Source organism: Phoxinus phoxinus (genome assembly GCF_949152265.1).
Source record: "Phoxinus phoxinus genome assembly, chromosome: 3".
In the NCBI taxonomy this organism is placed as follows: domain Eukaryota; kingdom Metazoa; phylum Chordata; class Actinopteri; order Cypriniformes; family Leuciscidae; genus Phoxinus; species Phoxinus phoxinus.
In genome coordinates, this window is record NC_136878.1 from 14864852 (window position 1) to 14881894 (window position 17043).

At 36.6% G+C, this 17043-nt stretch overlaps 3 protein-coding genes across 7 annotated transcripts in view; 1 reads left to right on the forward strand and 2 right to left on the reverse strand.

Annotated features, from left to right (window-relative positions):
* Nucleotides 1-464: 464 nt before the first annotated feature.
* On the reverse strand, nt 465-4503 carry dph7 (diphthamide biosynthesis 7). Of its 2 annotated transcripts, none has more exons than XM_079608505.1 (9): nt 4055-4503; nt 3607-3740; nt 3146-3233; nt 2735-2829; nt 2495-2649; nt 2189-2261; nt 2004-2069; nt 1665-1837; nt 465-1141 (listed from the first exon to the last, which is right to left on the reverse strand). In XM_079608505.1, the coding sequence occupies exons 1-9, from the start codon at nt 4196-4198 to the stop codon at nt 720-722; spliced, it is 1350 nt and encodes a 449-aa protein (XP_079464631.1). In that variant the 5' UTR covers nt 4199-4503; the 3' UTR covers nt 465-719. The 2 variants fall into 2 exon arrangements, with proteins under 2 accessions (XP_079464631.1, XP_079464630.1); XM_079608504.1 differs by having other exon boundaries at nt 475-1141; nt 2495-2652; nt 4055-4500.
* Nucleotides 4445-7394, forward strand: paxx (PAXX non-homologous end joining factor). Its single transcript, XM_079608506.1, has 7 exons — nt 4445-4731; nt 5225-5285; nt 5371-5420; nt 5520-5704; nt 5797-5847; nt 6719-6809; nt 6918-7394. Exons 1-7 carry the CDS (start codon nt 4616-4618, stop codon nt 6964-6966), a joined length of 603 nt encoding a protein of 200 aa, XP_079464632.1. The 5' UTR covers nt 4445-4615; the 3' UTR covers nt 6967-7394.
* A 939-nt stretch (nt 7395-8333) lies between these two features.
* The window catches only part of abca2 (ATP-binding cassette, sub-family A (ABC1), member 2), a 61100-nt gene continuing 52390 nt past the window's right edge, over nt 8334-17043 (reverse strand). For all 4 annotated transcript variants that reach the window (XM_079608500.1, XM_079608499.1, XM_079608498.1 and 1 more), the window contains 16 exons: nt 16799-16859; nt 15459-15633; nt 15242-15357; nt 14991-15138; nt 14283-14406; nt 14063-14195; nt 13851-13971; nt 13586-13764; nt 12580-12721; nt 12147-12281; nt 11924-12027; nt 11743-11835; nt 11549-11651; nt 10855-10992; nt 10473-10682; nt 8334-9288 (listed from right to left, as the gene is read on the reverse strand). In XM_079608500.1, the coding sequence (XP_079464626.1) occupies nt 9253-9288; nt 10473-10682; nt 10855-10992; nt 11549-11651; nt 11743-11835; nt 11924-12027; nt 12147-12281; nt 12580-12721; nt 13586-13764; nt 13851-13971; nt 14063-14195; nt 14283-14406; nt 14991-15138; nt 15242-15357; nt 15459-15633; nt 16799-16859 (2018 nt within the window). In that variant the 3' untranslated portion in view covers nt 8334-9252. The remainder of the gene's footprint in view (nt 9289-10472; nt 10683-10854; nt 10993-11548; nt 11652-11742; nt 11836-11923; nt 12028-12146; nt 12282-12579; nt 12722-13585; nt 13765-13850; nt 13972-14062; nt 14196-14282; nt 14407-14990; nt 15139-15241; nt 15358-15458; nt 15634-16798; nt 16860-17043) is intronic.

The window sequence follows — 17043 nt, forward strand, 5'->3', positions numbered from 1 at the left end:
ACCCTCAGCAAAACTGATTCATTGCCATTGAATAATTCCTTAGAGCAGGGGGGTTTAAACGGGTCGAGGGGGCCACAAAGAAGTGCTAGAGGCTCTGTGGAAATGTTTACAGAAAAGGTGTTAAAAAAATAGATATAAAAGAAGTTTGAGTAAATGAATGCAGAATAATTAACTAAATAAATAATATATTAAAATGAGTGAATAAATGAGTAAATAAATACTGTACTGATTAGGAAGAGAAAATGTAACTTAACAGAGACTAAATATCTTCCATATATAATTCTTTTCATATTTATAATATTTATTTTTCACTGTGCAAGTAAAACTATATAGATGCCTTTTATAATTTAGGATGAAGGGTCCCTTACATGCAGATGATCTTATTTAAGGGTCGATGGCATTTAAAAGATAGAAAACCCCTGCCTTAGAAAAACTATTTTACAGAAGAAATAAATATAGACACTTGAATTTATTAATATGGTTATGGTTTATTTGTTATAAAAGGTCTCTGTCTACTTCTCAGTGTAAAACTAAATTGGGACTAATCACACTAGAAAAAATCTTCTTTACATTTTCTAGCATATATAGTCAGAAAATGACATTTTCCAAAATTGCATGTATTGAATACAAAGCAATATTGCAGACGTTACAGCAGGACACTGTTGAAATGCGCAGTCCCAAATAACCTCATAACAAAAGCCCAATCATAGCAACTGTGTTCAGGAAGAGGGGGCGGGTTCAGACGTCATCTGTTCTTCCTCTGGGCTCCAGTCCCATCTCCAAACGTGCATCATGTGGTCGTAGAAGGAGCAGGAAGCCATCAGGCAGGACAGAGACTGGGTGTCTCTGACAGGGCTGGGGAAGGGGTCTGGAGCTGATCTTTTTTCGGGTAAAAGACAATGGTCAGGTACGTATTGCCCCGTGTCATCCTCCAGAGACGTATCAAAGCTGGCAGTGGGCGATTCATACTGGATCCTGAGATGACCTCCGGACTCTGTGAGCCCAACGCTGGTTTGGGGAGGTTCCTGAGGAGAGGGGGGCGTGGTGTTGCTTAGGGGGAGTCTGGACCAGTCTGCTCCATATGCTAAAGAGTTGTGTAGAATATAAGAGGCCAGAACAGGACACGGTGCATCTTGTCCCTCTACAAACGTGGATATTAGGGAGAAACCAAAAGTTACTAGGAAGAATTGTAAATTACACTACAGTTAAAACTTTTGGGGTCTGTAGAGATTGTAATTTTTTGAAAAAAGTTACTTATGTTCACTCAATTTGTATATTTGATCACAAAAAGAGTAAAAACAGTAATATTGTGAAATATTAGTACAATTTAAGATAACCTTTCTATTTTAAAATGGAATTTATTCCTGTGATGGCAAAGATGATTTTTTTTAGCAAAGCTATCACTCCAGTCACATGATTCCTTCTTTGATAATTTATTATCATTATCAGCGTTGAAAATCAGTTGTGCCGATTAATATTTTTGAGGAAACCGTGATATATATTTTTATTCCTTACAGAATAGAAAGTTGTTTTGAAATGCAACCTTGCTGAATAAAATTTATTTATTTATTTTTAAAAAAATTCACTGACCCCAAACTTTTAAACAATAGTGTGCATATTTATCATTGGCATACACAGTGGCAAAGATAAGCAGTCATTCTTACCCAAAGCTTTCTGGCAGTGGAGAATATGGAAATCATTATGCATACATGCAGCTAGCAGCAGGTGCTCTTGACTGGGGTGCCACTTGAGTCTCCACACGCCGCCACCCACTGCAGTCTCATTCAGGGGCGTCTTCATGTTCCTCCCGTCCCAGAGCAACACGTTCTCATCATAGCTAAGAGGGACAAAACATGTACACGTCAAATACTTAAATATTGTGTTTTTGATCATTGCTTCAGCAGAAAATAAGGGAAAAATACTATTCTCTCACAGACTGCAATAATTAACAATTATTCTTTTAGATTTATAATTCATGTTTTATATTTTCAGTTGCCTCCTACCTCCCGGTGGCTAGTACGTGCTCTCGATGGGGGTTACTGTGTATGCTGCATACTCCCATAGTGTGTCTGAGACAGGACAGTAGTATTTATTTACCATGACTGTATATAAACAGCATATAGAACATAATTAAGTGGACTCAAATGCTAAAAGTAATGTTGATGAAACATCTCAGCTACTGTCTCACCTCTTGCTGGTGAAGGTGGGGGAAGAGGGACCCATTCTCAGATCCCAGCCCTTTAGTTTGCAGTCATCACCACCTAAGAATAAGATGCCATTTATAAAAAGTAATGGGTAACACTTTATAATAAGGGCCATTAATTAATGCATGAACTAACATTAACTAACAATGAGCAATACATGCGTTTATTAATCTTTCTAAATGTTAGTTATAAATACATCAGGTCATTGTTAGTTCATGTCAGCTCAGGTCCATTAAATCATATTACCACAGTGACAAACAGTTCCTTTTGCTTGCTCGTTTTCCTTATACCTGAATAAACAATCTGAGTATCCCAGTAACTAAACGCTGAGATCCAGGCTTCAAAGTCGTGAGCTTTCCACTGACACACAGCAGTTAAACTGGCTTCCCCCAGAGACAGCACCGTGAGAGAGCCGCTTGAGTCACTGGACACCACACGCACATCACTGCTGAAAAAAAGACAACAGTAACCATTATATACAGAGACAAATGCAATGGCAAATCATCAGTCCATCAATGAGTGCACCGTACCTTTCACCTCTCCCTGTGGACCAGTCTAAAGACAAGGCCAGTCTGTCAGGACCCAACTCTGCTCTCAACTCACACTCCAGACCACAGGTGCCCTGCTACTGGAGACACAGTCCAAACAGGCAAAATACACTTAATCAAGTAAAAGCAATAAAACATCTTAACATAGTGTCCGATGCCTATAATGTTAAGGGGATTTGGGCCCTGAGCAGCAGGATGATTCCAAATGTATGTATTATTAATATCATTTATATTATTCATATTAATTATAATTCTGGTAATGCATTTCCAAAAACATTCCAGTGGCTCTGGATTTAACCTGAGTTAATAATTGGTGCTGCTAAATAGAGCTTAACTTTTATTATCTAAAATGTATGTATTATCTCCTCATGCAGCATGAGTTTGATTGGTCACCTGAGGTTCCATAAGCTTGTACAGCTGGATTTCTCCACTTGCAGTGGCCATTCCCAACAATGGACGTTCTGATATCGGCACATGACACCTGAGGAATTCAAATATAGCTATAAGAATCTGAATCATGAATGGAGCTAGAAGGTCCAACCACACTCTAACTCTACCCATAATTCTATCCCTCCTCCCATTAGATCCACAGAGGTGGTCAAGCTCAACCCATGAGGTCCAGAGAGGTGGAGCTGGACGTCATTTGTCCAGGGTGTTTCATTACCTCAGCTAGAGACTACTTACTGTAGGTGTGGAGAATGGATGGATCCACGCCATCACATACAATAAACAATATGCATATAGGCTATACACACAGAATGTACAAAATACAGCAAAACATACATATAGCATGTGTAATGGTGTAGGTTATGAGTGAATTGTAGTGAGCAGAATGAATAGTGAGACTGTCTTACCACTTGAGGTCCAGTATAGCAGGAGTGTCTATTCTCAGAGTCTCTGTCAATGGAGGGATGAACGATGGTTGCGGATTACAGTGAAACAGATAAAGTCGACCGATTCTGTTCAGGGCAGTAGAGTCTTCTGCAGTCTGCGGTTAACAGAAAACACTGTTTCGAATGGCCAGTATTTAAATGGGGACAGTCCATAATGGTTTTTATACTGTACAAATCCCCTTACACTAACCCTACCCCTACCCATCACACAAAACTTTTAGCATTTTTAAAAAACCTTTAATTACTTTATTTGTATACCAGATTTACAAATGAGGACGTACCTAAAGGGAGGATTTTGGTCATTTCTGGGTACAATTAAGTAACGTTAGGAACACACGCGCGCGCACACACAGACAGACAGACAGACAGACACTACCATAAAATAAAATAAATATTTTGCATTGATTACCTTATCATCCCCTTTCTGAAGTTGGTAAGTCCCACATGCCAGAACATGAGACCATTGTGGTAACGGGCACCACTCCACGGTATCAGCGCTTAACTCTGTGTCAAACACTTGCAGAGTTCGGGTTCGAGACTGCCAACCCATCATCGAAGCGGCTCAGCATAATATGAAGCAATTTAGAATTGACCAATAAATAACTGTAAGTTAACTGACCAAGAAATGACTGTACGCGTGCTGCCACTCTATAATCCCTCCACACAGCACAGCAGACCAGCTGTCAGTAAATAATTTATTTACATGTTATATTATATGTTTAATTTATATTACATTTCACAAATTTACTTCAAATGCCAGTTTCCAGGTCATAAACATTTTTGTGTAACTTCGCCTTTTATCGTTTTTACGAGCTAAAGTTAAACAGGACGTGAATGGCACAACAACTTCCGGGTGCCTGATGTCTGACTGGCTGAGCGTTTAAATGGCGCCCTTGTTGTTTATGGTGAACAGTTCCTAGTTAAAAAGCATACAGTTTTAACTTTTTATGTGATTACACGGTACATCAGTATGGATCGGATTAACCCCGAGTCAAAATCTGTCCTCTGCACATTCCTGGATAAAAACGATCAGTCCAAGTATGTGTTTTTTACGCAAAAGCGATCAGCAGGAGACATAAACATAGGGTGAGTTGATATAACGTTAACGTTAACTTAAATGTCAAGCAGTGACAGCAGTTTGATTAGCGATACTCCATTTATAATTCATGTATAATAATTATAAATGTAGGTTAATTGTAGAAGGTGTTATTTTAGTATTATCAACAATATTTTGAATTAGTTTTTTATATTTCCAGTTTTCATTTTAAGGTTTAGGAATTGTATCTTTATTAGTTTTTCTTTAAAAAAAAAATCGAATTAGATTTAATATTTTTTTATTTCAGTTTTAGTAAGTACAAGTACAAAGTATTTCAGTTTAAGTTGACAGCATTTAATTTTCACTCGGTTTTTCATCCAATCAATTATAAAAAATCTTAAACTTTGAATGTAAATCCTAAACTTTAATATAACTTTTATTTAATATATATATATATATATATATATATATATATATATATATATATATATATATATATATATATAAATAATTGTATACATTGTGATGTCCTGTTTCTTATAGATTTACCAATGGTGAAGATGTTTGGAAAACTCATCTTTCAGAGGAGATTGTGTCCCAGCTTGTAAGGATTTGACGATGGTAGACTTTCCACATTACAGATATTCCTATTTTACAGCAATAATACAAAGCTTTTTATTTCTTTACAGTTTAAGAAGTTTGCATTAAAGTCCACAGAGGATTGTACCGTCAAGCTCAAGTGAGGATCTGTGAAAGAGTTCTTGAGTAATTGATTGATTGATTTGGTTGGCAAGATTTTCTATCCTGTCTGAGAACACCCTCTTGTGTATCTGGACAGATATGCATGTAAGGCTGGCAGAGCATTTGTGAAGCTGCAGGAGGACAGTGCTGTGCTGCATTTAGGACCTGAACCTACAGACCTCAGTCTGTCTCTTTCAAAACTCACTGACTCCGAGGGAAGGACAGAGGTCAAGGAGCTGCTATTTAAAATGGCTGACAGCCTGCAACAGCTAGAAAGTCAAGGCAAGCAAAGATGCTTTCAATTATTGTAATCGCTATTTTTCAAAATAATTCAACCCTGGAGCTAAATATTTTATGTTTTCAATCATTTTTAGGTGCATCATCTTCATTTAGTCCAGTCAAGAACCCTCAGAAGAGGAGTTCTGGTAAGTTAAGGCAGTACTCTTTAAGCTTCTTAGTTGGATTTAAATCAGTGGTTCTCAAACCTGATTTAAAAATTAGGTAAATTTAGTTATATTAACATGATCTTAAAGTCGACATGAAATCAAAATTGACCCTATTTACTTTGTTAGCGCATATTACTAGTCTTGTGGTGAACAATTAATCCGTGCAAGTTAATACAAAGAAAAAAATAGTTTGCCGTGGTAATCTTTAATCAAAGTCTGAAAAGTTACTTCCGGTCTGTAATGTCGTTCCTTTTCTGATGACGTCAGTTTGACGACTTGGGTTGAAAACGCTTAACCACTCCGCTGCTCAGACCGTTAGTCGGCTATGAGCAGAGATGGAGAGGAGGAGCGCTAAAGTAAAACCCTGCCCTCTGTTCAATATTCCGTTTCACTTGGAAATACGTCACAACACTGGAGAAAAGTAACTTTTTTGAAAGTGTTTATATTTTAGTATGGTTTTTGCGGGAAAGATATATTGCCATATGCAGCTCTAACAGAGTTTATTGTAAAGCATTATCTAATTGTAAAGGGTCATATTCATCCGCACAGTCAAACAGAGCCGAAGCGCAACCAAAACAATGTTTTTCTACAAAATGCGTGCAGTTTTGTTTTTTAACCATGATAAGGCCAAAAGTTTCATAGTGTACCTTTAAAAACAGGCTATTTATTACAACAGAAGTAGTGTGTGAGTGTGTGTTTGTGTAAGGAAGAAAGAAAAAGAAAGAAAGTTTAGATTGGAGTATCTTCGAATAATGTCTTTGACAGCCTCGGAGTCAAAAATGTTAAGAGTTACTGATATAAATTGTCTAAGCTCTTTTAAAATAAAATTTTTTCTTCTTTTATTTTTTAGAATATGAACCTAGAAATCATCACACGGGTCCAATAGTAGCAGTTAGAAAACGTCTTCCTGGTGATTCTCTCATCAACCCTGGAACAAAAAGGTGAACTTTTTTTTTTTTTAATTGAGTTTAGACTAAAAAAAAGAAACAAATAAATCTGTGAAATTTCTTTCACCTCCTGTTCACGGACCATTTCTAACCACTTTACAGAAAGAAACCTGCAACAGGTGTGGCCTTTGATGATGGAGACGACGAATGAGGTCAACGTGAGCTTTTATTAAACATGAATTGTCTGTTTTTTTTTAACCACCTCAACACTATCAGTTTTTAAAATATAATTGCATAGCAATTACACCATGAACAGTTTTAAGTCATCATGCATTTATTTAATGTTTTATGATTTATTTTTATTGTTGCTAATAAAAAAAATGCCATTTTTAAATAAATGTGATCACTGAAAATGTTTTATTCAAACGACTGTACAAATAAAAGTCACAAAATCAATTGAACAATTTATTGATTTAATTATGGTTTTCTCCCTGTTAATATTAAAACCACCAGTTCACCCAGTTAGTACAAGAGAATGGAAACGATAAAGGTAATTGAAAACAAGCTGAAAAGGTCCAGTCAATCTTGTTACAAGGGAATTCACCTGAACATAGGTTATTACTGGATGAAAAAACGTTCATAAATATTGAATCATATTCACATGTACTGAAGTTACATTCCAAAGCACTTACTAGAAAGATAAAACTAAATCACCTCCTTAACCATAATGCTATTTTATATGATACAGAACCACACTCATGTTTGCTGGTGTCTTAAATCACTGCACATGTTCATTTCCAAAGTGAAAAGCAGCTAGCACTGATCTTTAGTTAGGCTGTTGAGGTTCTCGTTAGCAGGAAATATATTTTAAGGAAAATATTTAGCAGGAAAGGGGACTTTGAGTGTTCGGAGTTCATTAGGTCAGTTTTCACATAGCTGGTCACAATTAATTTACACATTTCAAAAACTTGCTTAATTTCCCTTTGGTCATCGTACATGAAAATGCACCAACGTTCGTTCGTCTTTGCTTTCCTCTCTTTGAGGAGCTCAAAAATCGTTCGTCTTTGCTTTCCTCTCTTTGAGGAGCTCAAAAATATTGATCATACTCTTTAATGTCAATGTCAGAAAAATAAAACACCATTATAGTACTAAGTGCCGACAATTGTGCAAGATTCAGAGATTTAGCACGGTTAGACTGTCACCAAGCGATAGGACCTAACCATCATGTACATCACTGGCATGAAGGAGAAGCATCATTTTCATTTCAAATAAACAACATAAATGGCTAATTTCAGGAAAAAGAAATTACACTTGTATTACATTACAGTGCAAACAACAAAAACAAAACCTGCTATTCAATAAATGAACATATATTTCAAGGGTTCTCAAATATAATAATCAAGAGCAATGACCTGATTTCGGTCTATCTGTAATAACAGTGACTCAAAGTTCACTTTTGGCTTCACAGTGATAGAGTGACACTTATGAACGTTTCAACAGACATCTGGTATTATGCAGTTTTTTAACCATTCGCGGTAATGCAACGTAAAAGACACCGGTTTCAATTACAATTCTTAAAAAAAAAAGAAGAAAACAAAACAAAAGGGAGAAACCCCTGGTTCAGGAGACAAAAGTCAGCACAAAACACTTATGCCGTTTACATTCAACTACAAGACCATAAACATCTCGATAGCAGGGCTTGTTCGGTCCGGTTCGACTAAAGGCCTTTGAATCAGTCACGAGTCATTCACTTCCGAATGTCCAATGTAAAAACTTCAATGAAGGTGCACAGGTACATTTGCATTCTTCAACAAGAACAACAGGTCTGTTCAAAACATTTAAGCATAGCAAAATTTCTTCAACCCACAACACAACAGGCGTGTCTTTTATAGCATGCTCTCAATGCAGGTACAAATAAAAAATAAAAAAAATAAACTGAACATGAGAATAAACAGTCATAAAAAGAACAAGTTGCAAAGGCCGAACCCATTCCTTGAGGGATGATTATGTTAGGACATCATCACCACTACAATTAAAACAATTTCAACGTGTGATCAGTTTAAAGATAGTAAGACCATATTCAAATTTAAAGCGATACCAAATTAAACCATACGTCCGGTTCGTATCTAAGAAATACATTCTCTTTAATTCCCATCCAGCAGGCTTGAATATGAAGTACAGTAATACACGCTTCCATAAACCATCATCTCTAGAACTGTGGACTGAGAACCTCAGAGAACCACTCTCTCTGGCCCGATCACGTTCAGGCCCCGACTGTGTCCGCATCTCGGTTTAGAGTTCCCAGAAGAGCCGTTCTCTCGCTCCGCTACTGAAGAGCAAATGGAAAGAAGAACAACCCCCTCACTTGGCCAGAGAGATGGATCCTCTCCAGCGGGAAAAAAACAAACACACAAACGTCTTTCACCACACAGACACGGGTCTGAACTTGAGGCTTATTTTTTTTACCATCTCTCCGTCTGTGAGATTAACAGCCGTTTCAGCACAGAGTGTCTGTATTAAAGGACAACTGTACCTGTGAGAAGGGAAAATAAAAATGATTACAGAGAAGTATTTTAAATAATGTAGTACAGTAGTCTTGGGATAAACAAAAACACGATTGATATGAATATTTTAAAGTCCCAACCAGAGTGGCATGCCAACTGTGTGTATCGCTAGTACTGGCAGTGCAGTTCTATTTACCAACACATTACTCTTTTAACGAATCAGTCAAAAGTTAATGGTTTGAACCTGTCTATTGCAGGGGTGTCCAATCCTGCTCCTGGAGGACCACTGTTCTGCAGAGTTTAGCTTCAACCTCAGTTAAACACACCTGAACCAGATCATCAAGGTCTTACTAGCTGTGTTGAGGCAAGTTGGAGCTAAACTCTGGTCTGACGAATTAACTTCACTTACTGACTGGATGTTTGTGATATTGTGTAGTTAAAGATTCAAGTGTTTTATTGCAATAAACACTGTTTTAACATACAAAAATACACTACCATTAAAATTTAGATTTAAAAAAGAAAGAAAGGAAAGGACAAATTACACGAAGGTAAATACTTTTATAATGTTACAAAATATTTTTATTTTAAATAAATGCTGTTCTTTTGAACTGCCTATTCATCAAATAATCATGCTTTCCATTAAAATATTAAGTAGGTTTAACTGTGATGATAACAGAAAAATGTTTCTTGAATAATTTCTGAAGGATCATGTGACACTGAAGACTGGAGAAAATTCAGCTTTGTCATCACAGGAAAAAAATACCTTTTATTTTTATTTTTAATTTAAGTTTATTTTAATATTATTTCACAATATCAATGTTTTTATTAATATTTTTACTTTTGATAAAATAAATGCAGTCTAGTTTGGAACAAGAAACTCTTCTAAACACTTCTAAATGTTTAATAGCTTTGACCTTGCCTCGTTTTTTTTTTTTCTTGCAAGATAAATTAAACATTACAATTCATTTCTTTCATACACTATACTTTTTTTGACATTACAGCAGCCACTTTGATTCTGAATCCATAAGAAGCTCACCCGATTTGTTCTTTATTTTTTAATAAAATAAAGATTTCTAATAACAAATGTCTCAGTAAATCACAACCCAAAAGTAAAAGGGTAATAAGTCTTATGCAGACTGTGCCAAGCAGATTTAATTGAATAATCTCATTAACTGTTATAAACATTTATATGTGGCTGTGTCCCAAGTCTTACCCTCTCTTCCTCAAAGCTGATCAATCCTTCGTCATCATCACTCTCAAGTTCATCTGGCTCTTCACTTACAAGAGCGTTGAGTTCTGTGTTAGCAAGACGAGGCCTGAGGATGCTTAGCAGCCGCTGCAGTGGCGACTGACCAGCACTAGATGGGGAACTTTCCTGCTGTTCTAAGTTATCACTTTGCTTTTTTGCAAAGTTAACAAAGACCTAAGAAAAGAAAATAATTGTTACAGTATATGCAGCTTTTGGGTTCATATTGTACACATTTAGTTATTTTGCATCCATAAGATGGATTTTGACCAGCTGTCAGTCAAAGAAACTACCATTTATTCACTTTCTCTTTCACTATTACTGTACCATTTCTGTGAGATAAACTTACGTTGTCCAGGGTTGTCTGGCTGACAGAATAATCCTCGATGCTCAGCACCTCCACCACCTGCTCCATTTTGCTAAAGACCTGAGCCAGAGAGATGTTCTCTGACTTCAGCTGGTACTGAATCTTCGTGTGGTGCCGCTCCTTAGATAAAGGAATACGCAGAAGTTTACAATTTTTACTGCAAGCGAAGCAAGCTCAAAATATATGCACATGTATACTTAGTTTTGTCAGCATTGCACAAAAAAACCTTGTGAGTGCTTCTTGCAACTTACTATAAATATGAAAACTCATTGTCTTATATATTACAATCCAAACTGATAACATAGAGGCACTTGTATACTACGGCCATCTGTTTTGGAGAAATTTGAGCTGATGCATAGCAAATGCAAAAAAATATTAAAAAAATATAAAATATCTACATTTCTAGTAAAACTCTCTAGTATATAAAATTCTAATATATATATATATATATATATATATATATATATATATATATATATATATACACACACACACATTTATATATATACTTTTGTTTTGCAAAACAAAACTTCCCTACAATAATTTAAAAAAAAAAAATTCTTAAAGTTTTATGCTTAAAAAATTGTCAATAAGGTCTCTTTATTAATCTTAATCTAATAATACAAAGTATTTTGTATAAAAAAATACAAGTATTTTAGTACTGAATATTATGCACCTTTAGGATGGCCTCTGGAAAATTCCTGTTGAAAAACCGTATCACTTCCTTGACGCTAGCGGTGGTCTTAGTGCGTACTGTTATCATGTACCCATCCCCAAATCTGAAACAAATATAAAAGAACAGTGTAGCAAAAATGTATAAATGCACTGCACTCCCGAATCCCAGATTTTAGTGGATGAGACTTTTCAAACCTGTTTTTGAGATGCTGGATGCTTCCCAAGCACTTGAACCTGCCGTTAACCATGATGCCCAGTCTAGTGCACAAGGCTTCACACTCCTCCATACTGCAAATAAACATAACAGTACATTACAGAGCGAAAGGTCACTGCTATTAAAATAAAATACAAAACAAGATTTCTATAGTTACCACACCTGTGTGACGTCAACACTACAGAACGTCCGGTCTTGATGATGTCAAGAATCAGGTTCCATAAGAACCGACGAGCCTTTGGGTCCATACCTGTGGTGGGCTCATCCTATAAATGACAAACAAGATCATGTTTAGACCTGCTCAGGGTAATTAAACACAGTTCAGTAGCAGTGAATTGCAGTGAGAGTGGAGAATGTTAAGGGAAGAGTGACAGGCAGATCTCACCAGAAAGATGAGTGAAGGGTATCCAATCAGAGCAATAGCTGTAGAGAGTTTGCGTTTGTTGCCTCCACTGTACGTGCCGGCAGGTTTGTCAGCATACTTCGACAACTCCAACTTCTCCAGAGCCCACTGAACCACCTTCAGGACACAAAGTGAGAGCGAATGAGAGTGAGATACTGAGATGGTAGGAAAAACCTCTCAACAGTAAGGACAAATCTAACAATAAACTGCAGTTTACATTTATAGATTGCTAAGTGCTTTTTCAAGCTGATTTCAAGAGAGCTTTCAGGAGCTCTTATCTATCACTGATAAGTGCATGACAACCATTTACAGAATGCTGTGACTGACTGCACAGAGAGAGTGTGTGTGTGTGTGTGTGTGTGTGTGTGTGTGTGTGTGTGTGTGTGTGTGTGTGTGTGTGTGTGTCTGTGCTCACCCGTTCCTCATCTTTCCAGGGGATGCCGCGGAGGCGTGTGTACATCTCCAGATGTTCTCGAGCAGTCAGGTCATCAAACAGAGCGTCAAACTGGGGGCAGTAACCGATGCTCTGCTGCACGCATAAAAGCTCCCGCAAGACACTGCAGGTTAATGAAAGACTCATACTGACTAAGCCATTTATACTAGCAGTATATATACACAACATGAATTAAATAAGAAAACATAAAAAAGCTTTAAGAAACAACACAGAAATCTATCCATCTATTTACCATCCATCCATACATACATACATACTCCTACACTGGTGATCCAAAAAAATTGAATTATTCATTAAAAAAAAAATTTTTTTTTCAAAGAAATCTCTTTGGCTACATCCATTTGATGAAAATTGAGTAAAAATAGTCATTTTGTGCAATATTATTACAATTTCAATTAAATGTTTTGTAAATTAATATATTTTTTATATATTTAAAATATTTAAATAAATATTTAAAAATATCATTTATTTCTGTGATGGCAAGGCATTCTTCTTGTTTTAAACTTAAATTAAACGATATTTATTGGAGTTTCATGCTTAAATATTTACCAAAAGTGTAAAACCTATTAACTTAATTTAAGCCATATGCTATATTCTGTCAAAAAATACCTTTGATTTTCAATACCGAGAATTAACCAACTGGAAAAAAAATATTAAATGGAGAACATTCAATAGTCTCGTTAGCATAGCAACATGCTAACATAAAAACTTCCTTACAATAAATACCGGTAGGTCAATTTAAAACAAATTAATTGAGAAATAATAAAGTTTATAAGATAAGACTTGTTTGAATTAAGTTTAATTTTTCTTATTAATGGGCAAATCTTCATGTTTTATACATAAATTATTGGTTTATGCTTAAAATATAACAAAAAGAGTAAAAGAAAATCAACTTAGTTAAGGTTATATTTTCTTTTCTTCCAAACAATGAACTGCCATGACATCAGAGGTGTTCTGAATGTAGCACCTGTGTCCCTGGATAAAGGCCTCTCCCCCCGTTGTGCTCTCGTCTCCTGTCAGCATTTTGAAGGTGGTGGTCTTTCCTGCTCCGTTCACTCCCAGCAGCCCGAAGCATTCCCCAGGACGGACCCCCAGACACAAACGGTCCACTGCCAGGATCCGGCCCATTCTACGAGACTTGTACACCTGTAGGGAGATGCAGGCTCTAAGAACATCAGAACGATGGGTTCAGGTCTGATCAGACCGGGTTAGAGGAAAGTTTTTAAAATGACCTTGGTTAGGTTGTCGATCTTCAGCATGTCATTGTCAGCGTCTCCCCTCAGCACTCTGCGTCTCTCACAGGCCACATCAACATCATCGTCCTCAACCGGCTGACTGCTGACAGGCACTCTCCTTCAATCAGATGGAAACAGTGACCTTTAGAACTTTTTCATTTTCAACAGTCAAAGACACACACACAGACAGTATACAATCACACACTCACTGGGCTTTCCTAAGGAAGTTGTACTGGCACAGAATTGTAATAAGAAAGCCAACGAAACCCTCAATGGTCATTGCCACCAGTCCCCGTGTCACAATGTCCCATTCAAATGGAGACTTCACTTTATCAAACTGGCCTGCAGGGAAGAGAAGGCATTTAATCGTTTGAAAAAGGAAAGAAAAGTCCTCAACAGTGCCCTGAGATGGGACACACACAAACACACCTATCTTGGCGTAATACTCATTGATATACTCATTATATGCCATCTCCATCAATCCATGACCGAGGTTATAGTTGGGAAAGATGAGAAAACAAGACTTCAGATAACTGTTCACCAACTTCAGATCCTGTGAGGTAAAAGAAAAAAACATATATTAGTGATAAAATGCTACACTGTTATGTTTTATTAGATACGACTGAAGGTCTAGAACAACTAGATGGGACGGGCCAAATCCAGTATTTAAAAATAAATAAAAAATGTATTCAAAAAAGGAAAACAGCAAAAAAGTGCACATACACCCCAACCGCATTGCCCATTGGGTCAAAAAACTTTTTGCAAATACTTTTATATTTATTTACAGGGTATTTAGATGTACTTATTAAATATAATTCAGCAAAGGATGAGGGGCTGAGTGTTATCTTCATTTACAGGAAATGTTAAGGTTTGAGAAAATGGTTTGCCATATTTTATACAAAAAAATTATTTGAGAATGCAAATTTTTTCACTTTGAGAATTGACATTAAGTAAATTAGCCAAATCTTTCTACAGACATTTGATTATGTTAATTTTAAATTACATCATATTTTACCTAACATATTTAATCATTCACAATGCTATTAAAAAATGCAAAAGGAGACCAGTTTATAAACTACATAGATGCCACGAGTGATAAAAATGTATGATGCTAAACAATTTCTCTCTCTGATGTACCTTGTCATGCTCAAAGAGCTGTAGGAGGAAAGTGGCCACCGTGGCCGTGATGCCAATGAAGAGATTAATGACTATGAGGAAAACATAAGCTGTGCTGGGCACCTCAAACCAGAAAGAGGCTGGGTACATTATGGGGGTTATAGACCAGCTAGAAAGAGAGAAAGGGAAATGTCACATTTTAAGTGGGATTTAAAAAACATTTTTATGTCACTCCATGTCTGACTTAAAATCTTCATGCAGAAAGAGCTTACCCATAAAGGAGGAAGAGAGAGAGCACTGCTGGGAAATTCGTAGGTGACGTGTATGCAGGAAGGTCGAACACAAACAGAATTAGGACACAGCATGTGGCTGGAACCAGGTAGTTCAGCTAGCGAAGAGAAGGACAAAAGAAAATATGCGTGTGAACCAATTTAGCCCTCAGGACTGTTCTTGTTTGTGAATAGACACATTTTCTCTCCTTCCCCCTACCATGTCCCATATGTAGTTTGCTAGCCAGTAAGTGACAGGGTCACATCCGCTGACAAACTGAAGGTGTTTGGCCTTGGTGGATTTTTCTGCTACCAGGAAGACCACGAAGCTCGCTGGCACAAAGGACATGGCTACTATGATGAAGATGGCAATAACCACATCAGTGCCCTGGAGCCTAGAAGGAGATGAAGAGCAGATATTAAATCAGAAGGAGCTTTTTATAAGAGCTATTTTTCTGTGAAGGGCTGGCTCTCAACTCTGGAACATATTGCCAACTGAAATAAAACTTTTAAAAAAGCAGTGCATGACAAAGCCTTTTACAGTGATGGTTAAGCTAGCACTGGCTTAAGAGAAACCAGAGCTGTACACAATTACAATTTAAAAAAATAATTGATTTAATCAGTTTCATCTATCCACCTTATTTTTCAGGTAAGCACGGGCCATTTGTAATTTGAATGCGCCTGGCTTCCGGTGTCATTCCCTTCCAATTATTTGTAGCTGTAGAATACAGCCGACATGCAAACTGATGTTTCTTACCATATTATTTGAATATTGTCCTAATTATAAAGATGCTGGTTTGTAGCGCAAACAGTTTTACAGTTTCCTGCACTTTGATATATTCTTCTCGTTATTTCTCTATAGCGGCTAATAAATCGGAAGTATCTCACATTCACAGAAAACACCTTACGCATTGAAAAATAAGATGGATATGTTGCCAAGGTTGGGAGTATCCTTATAATAGGTATTTAGTGTTTTTCTTTTCTTTTTTGTGCGTATATGTATGCGTGTATGTATGGGTATATTAAATTAGTGAAAAGTGTAAACCAAAGGGAAGCAGGATTGGTAGTTGGTAGGGCTGGATGTATTTTTTAAGAAAAGCCTTCTTAGGGACCTGAGATGCAAATAAGCATATGCCATATTCTCTATGTACAATGCATATTTTTCAGCTCTTTTTTGTACGGTTCCTGATTTTCATTGTTTGTTAAATAATTTATCTGTGCACATAACTTTTCTTTTTAAATCCATGTGCCCTAATATTCTTTAAACAAAATAACTCTCTTCTCTGATGACGCGTTTACTGGCACGAACAACCTGTCACTCACATGAAATCACAACAATAGCAAACCACAATCATTCAACTCTCGATGGACAAAAATAAAGACACGCCTTTTTTTTTTTTTAGTTTGAGAAGCTGTTCTCTCGGCTATAAGTCACAATAGGGAAGAAAAGTCTATCACTTCCATTTCATGCCGGCTTAAAATAAACCAATACATTTTTTTTAAATAATCAATGAGTGTCTAAGGGTTGGAACAGGAAGCAGAGAGGAAAGTAAGACTTACAGATAATCCAAAGAAAGACTGGCACTGGTTCTGTTCATGGGATGATTGGTCACTGTGATGCCTGTGAACGTGAGCATGTACAGGATTTTTAGTGCAACTAAACAATCTATATGACAAAAACCAACAGAATTAAGAGGACTTAAAAAGAAGTCAGTAAAACACGCACAATTACAGAGAAAGAACACAGCCAATCAAAGTGTTCAATCAGTGTTTCGACATAAACACTAACAGCTAATTCCACCTGT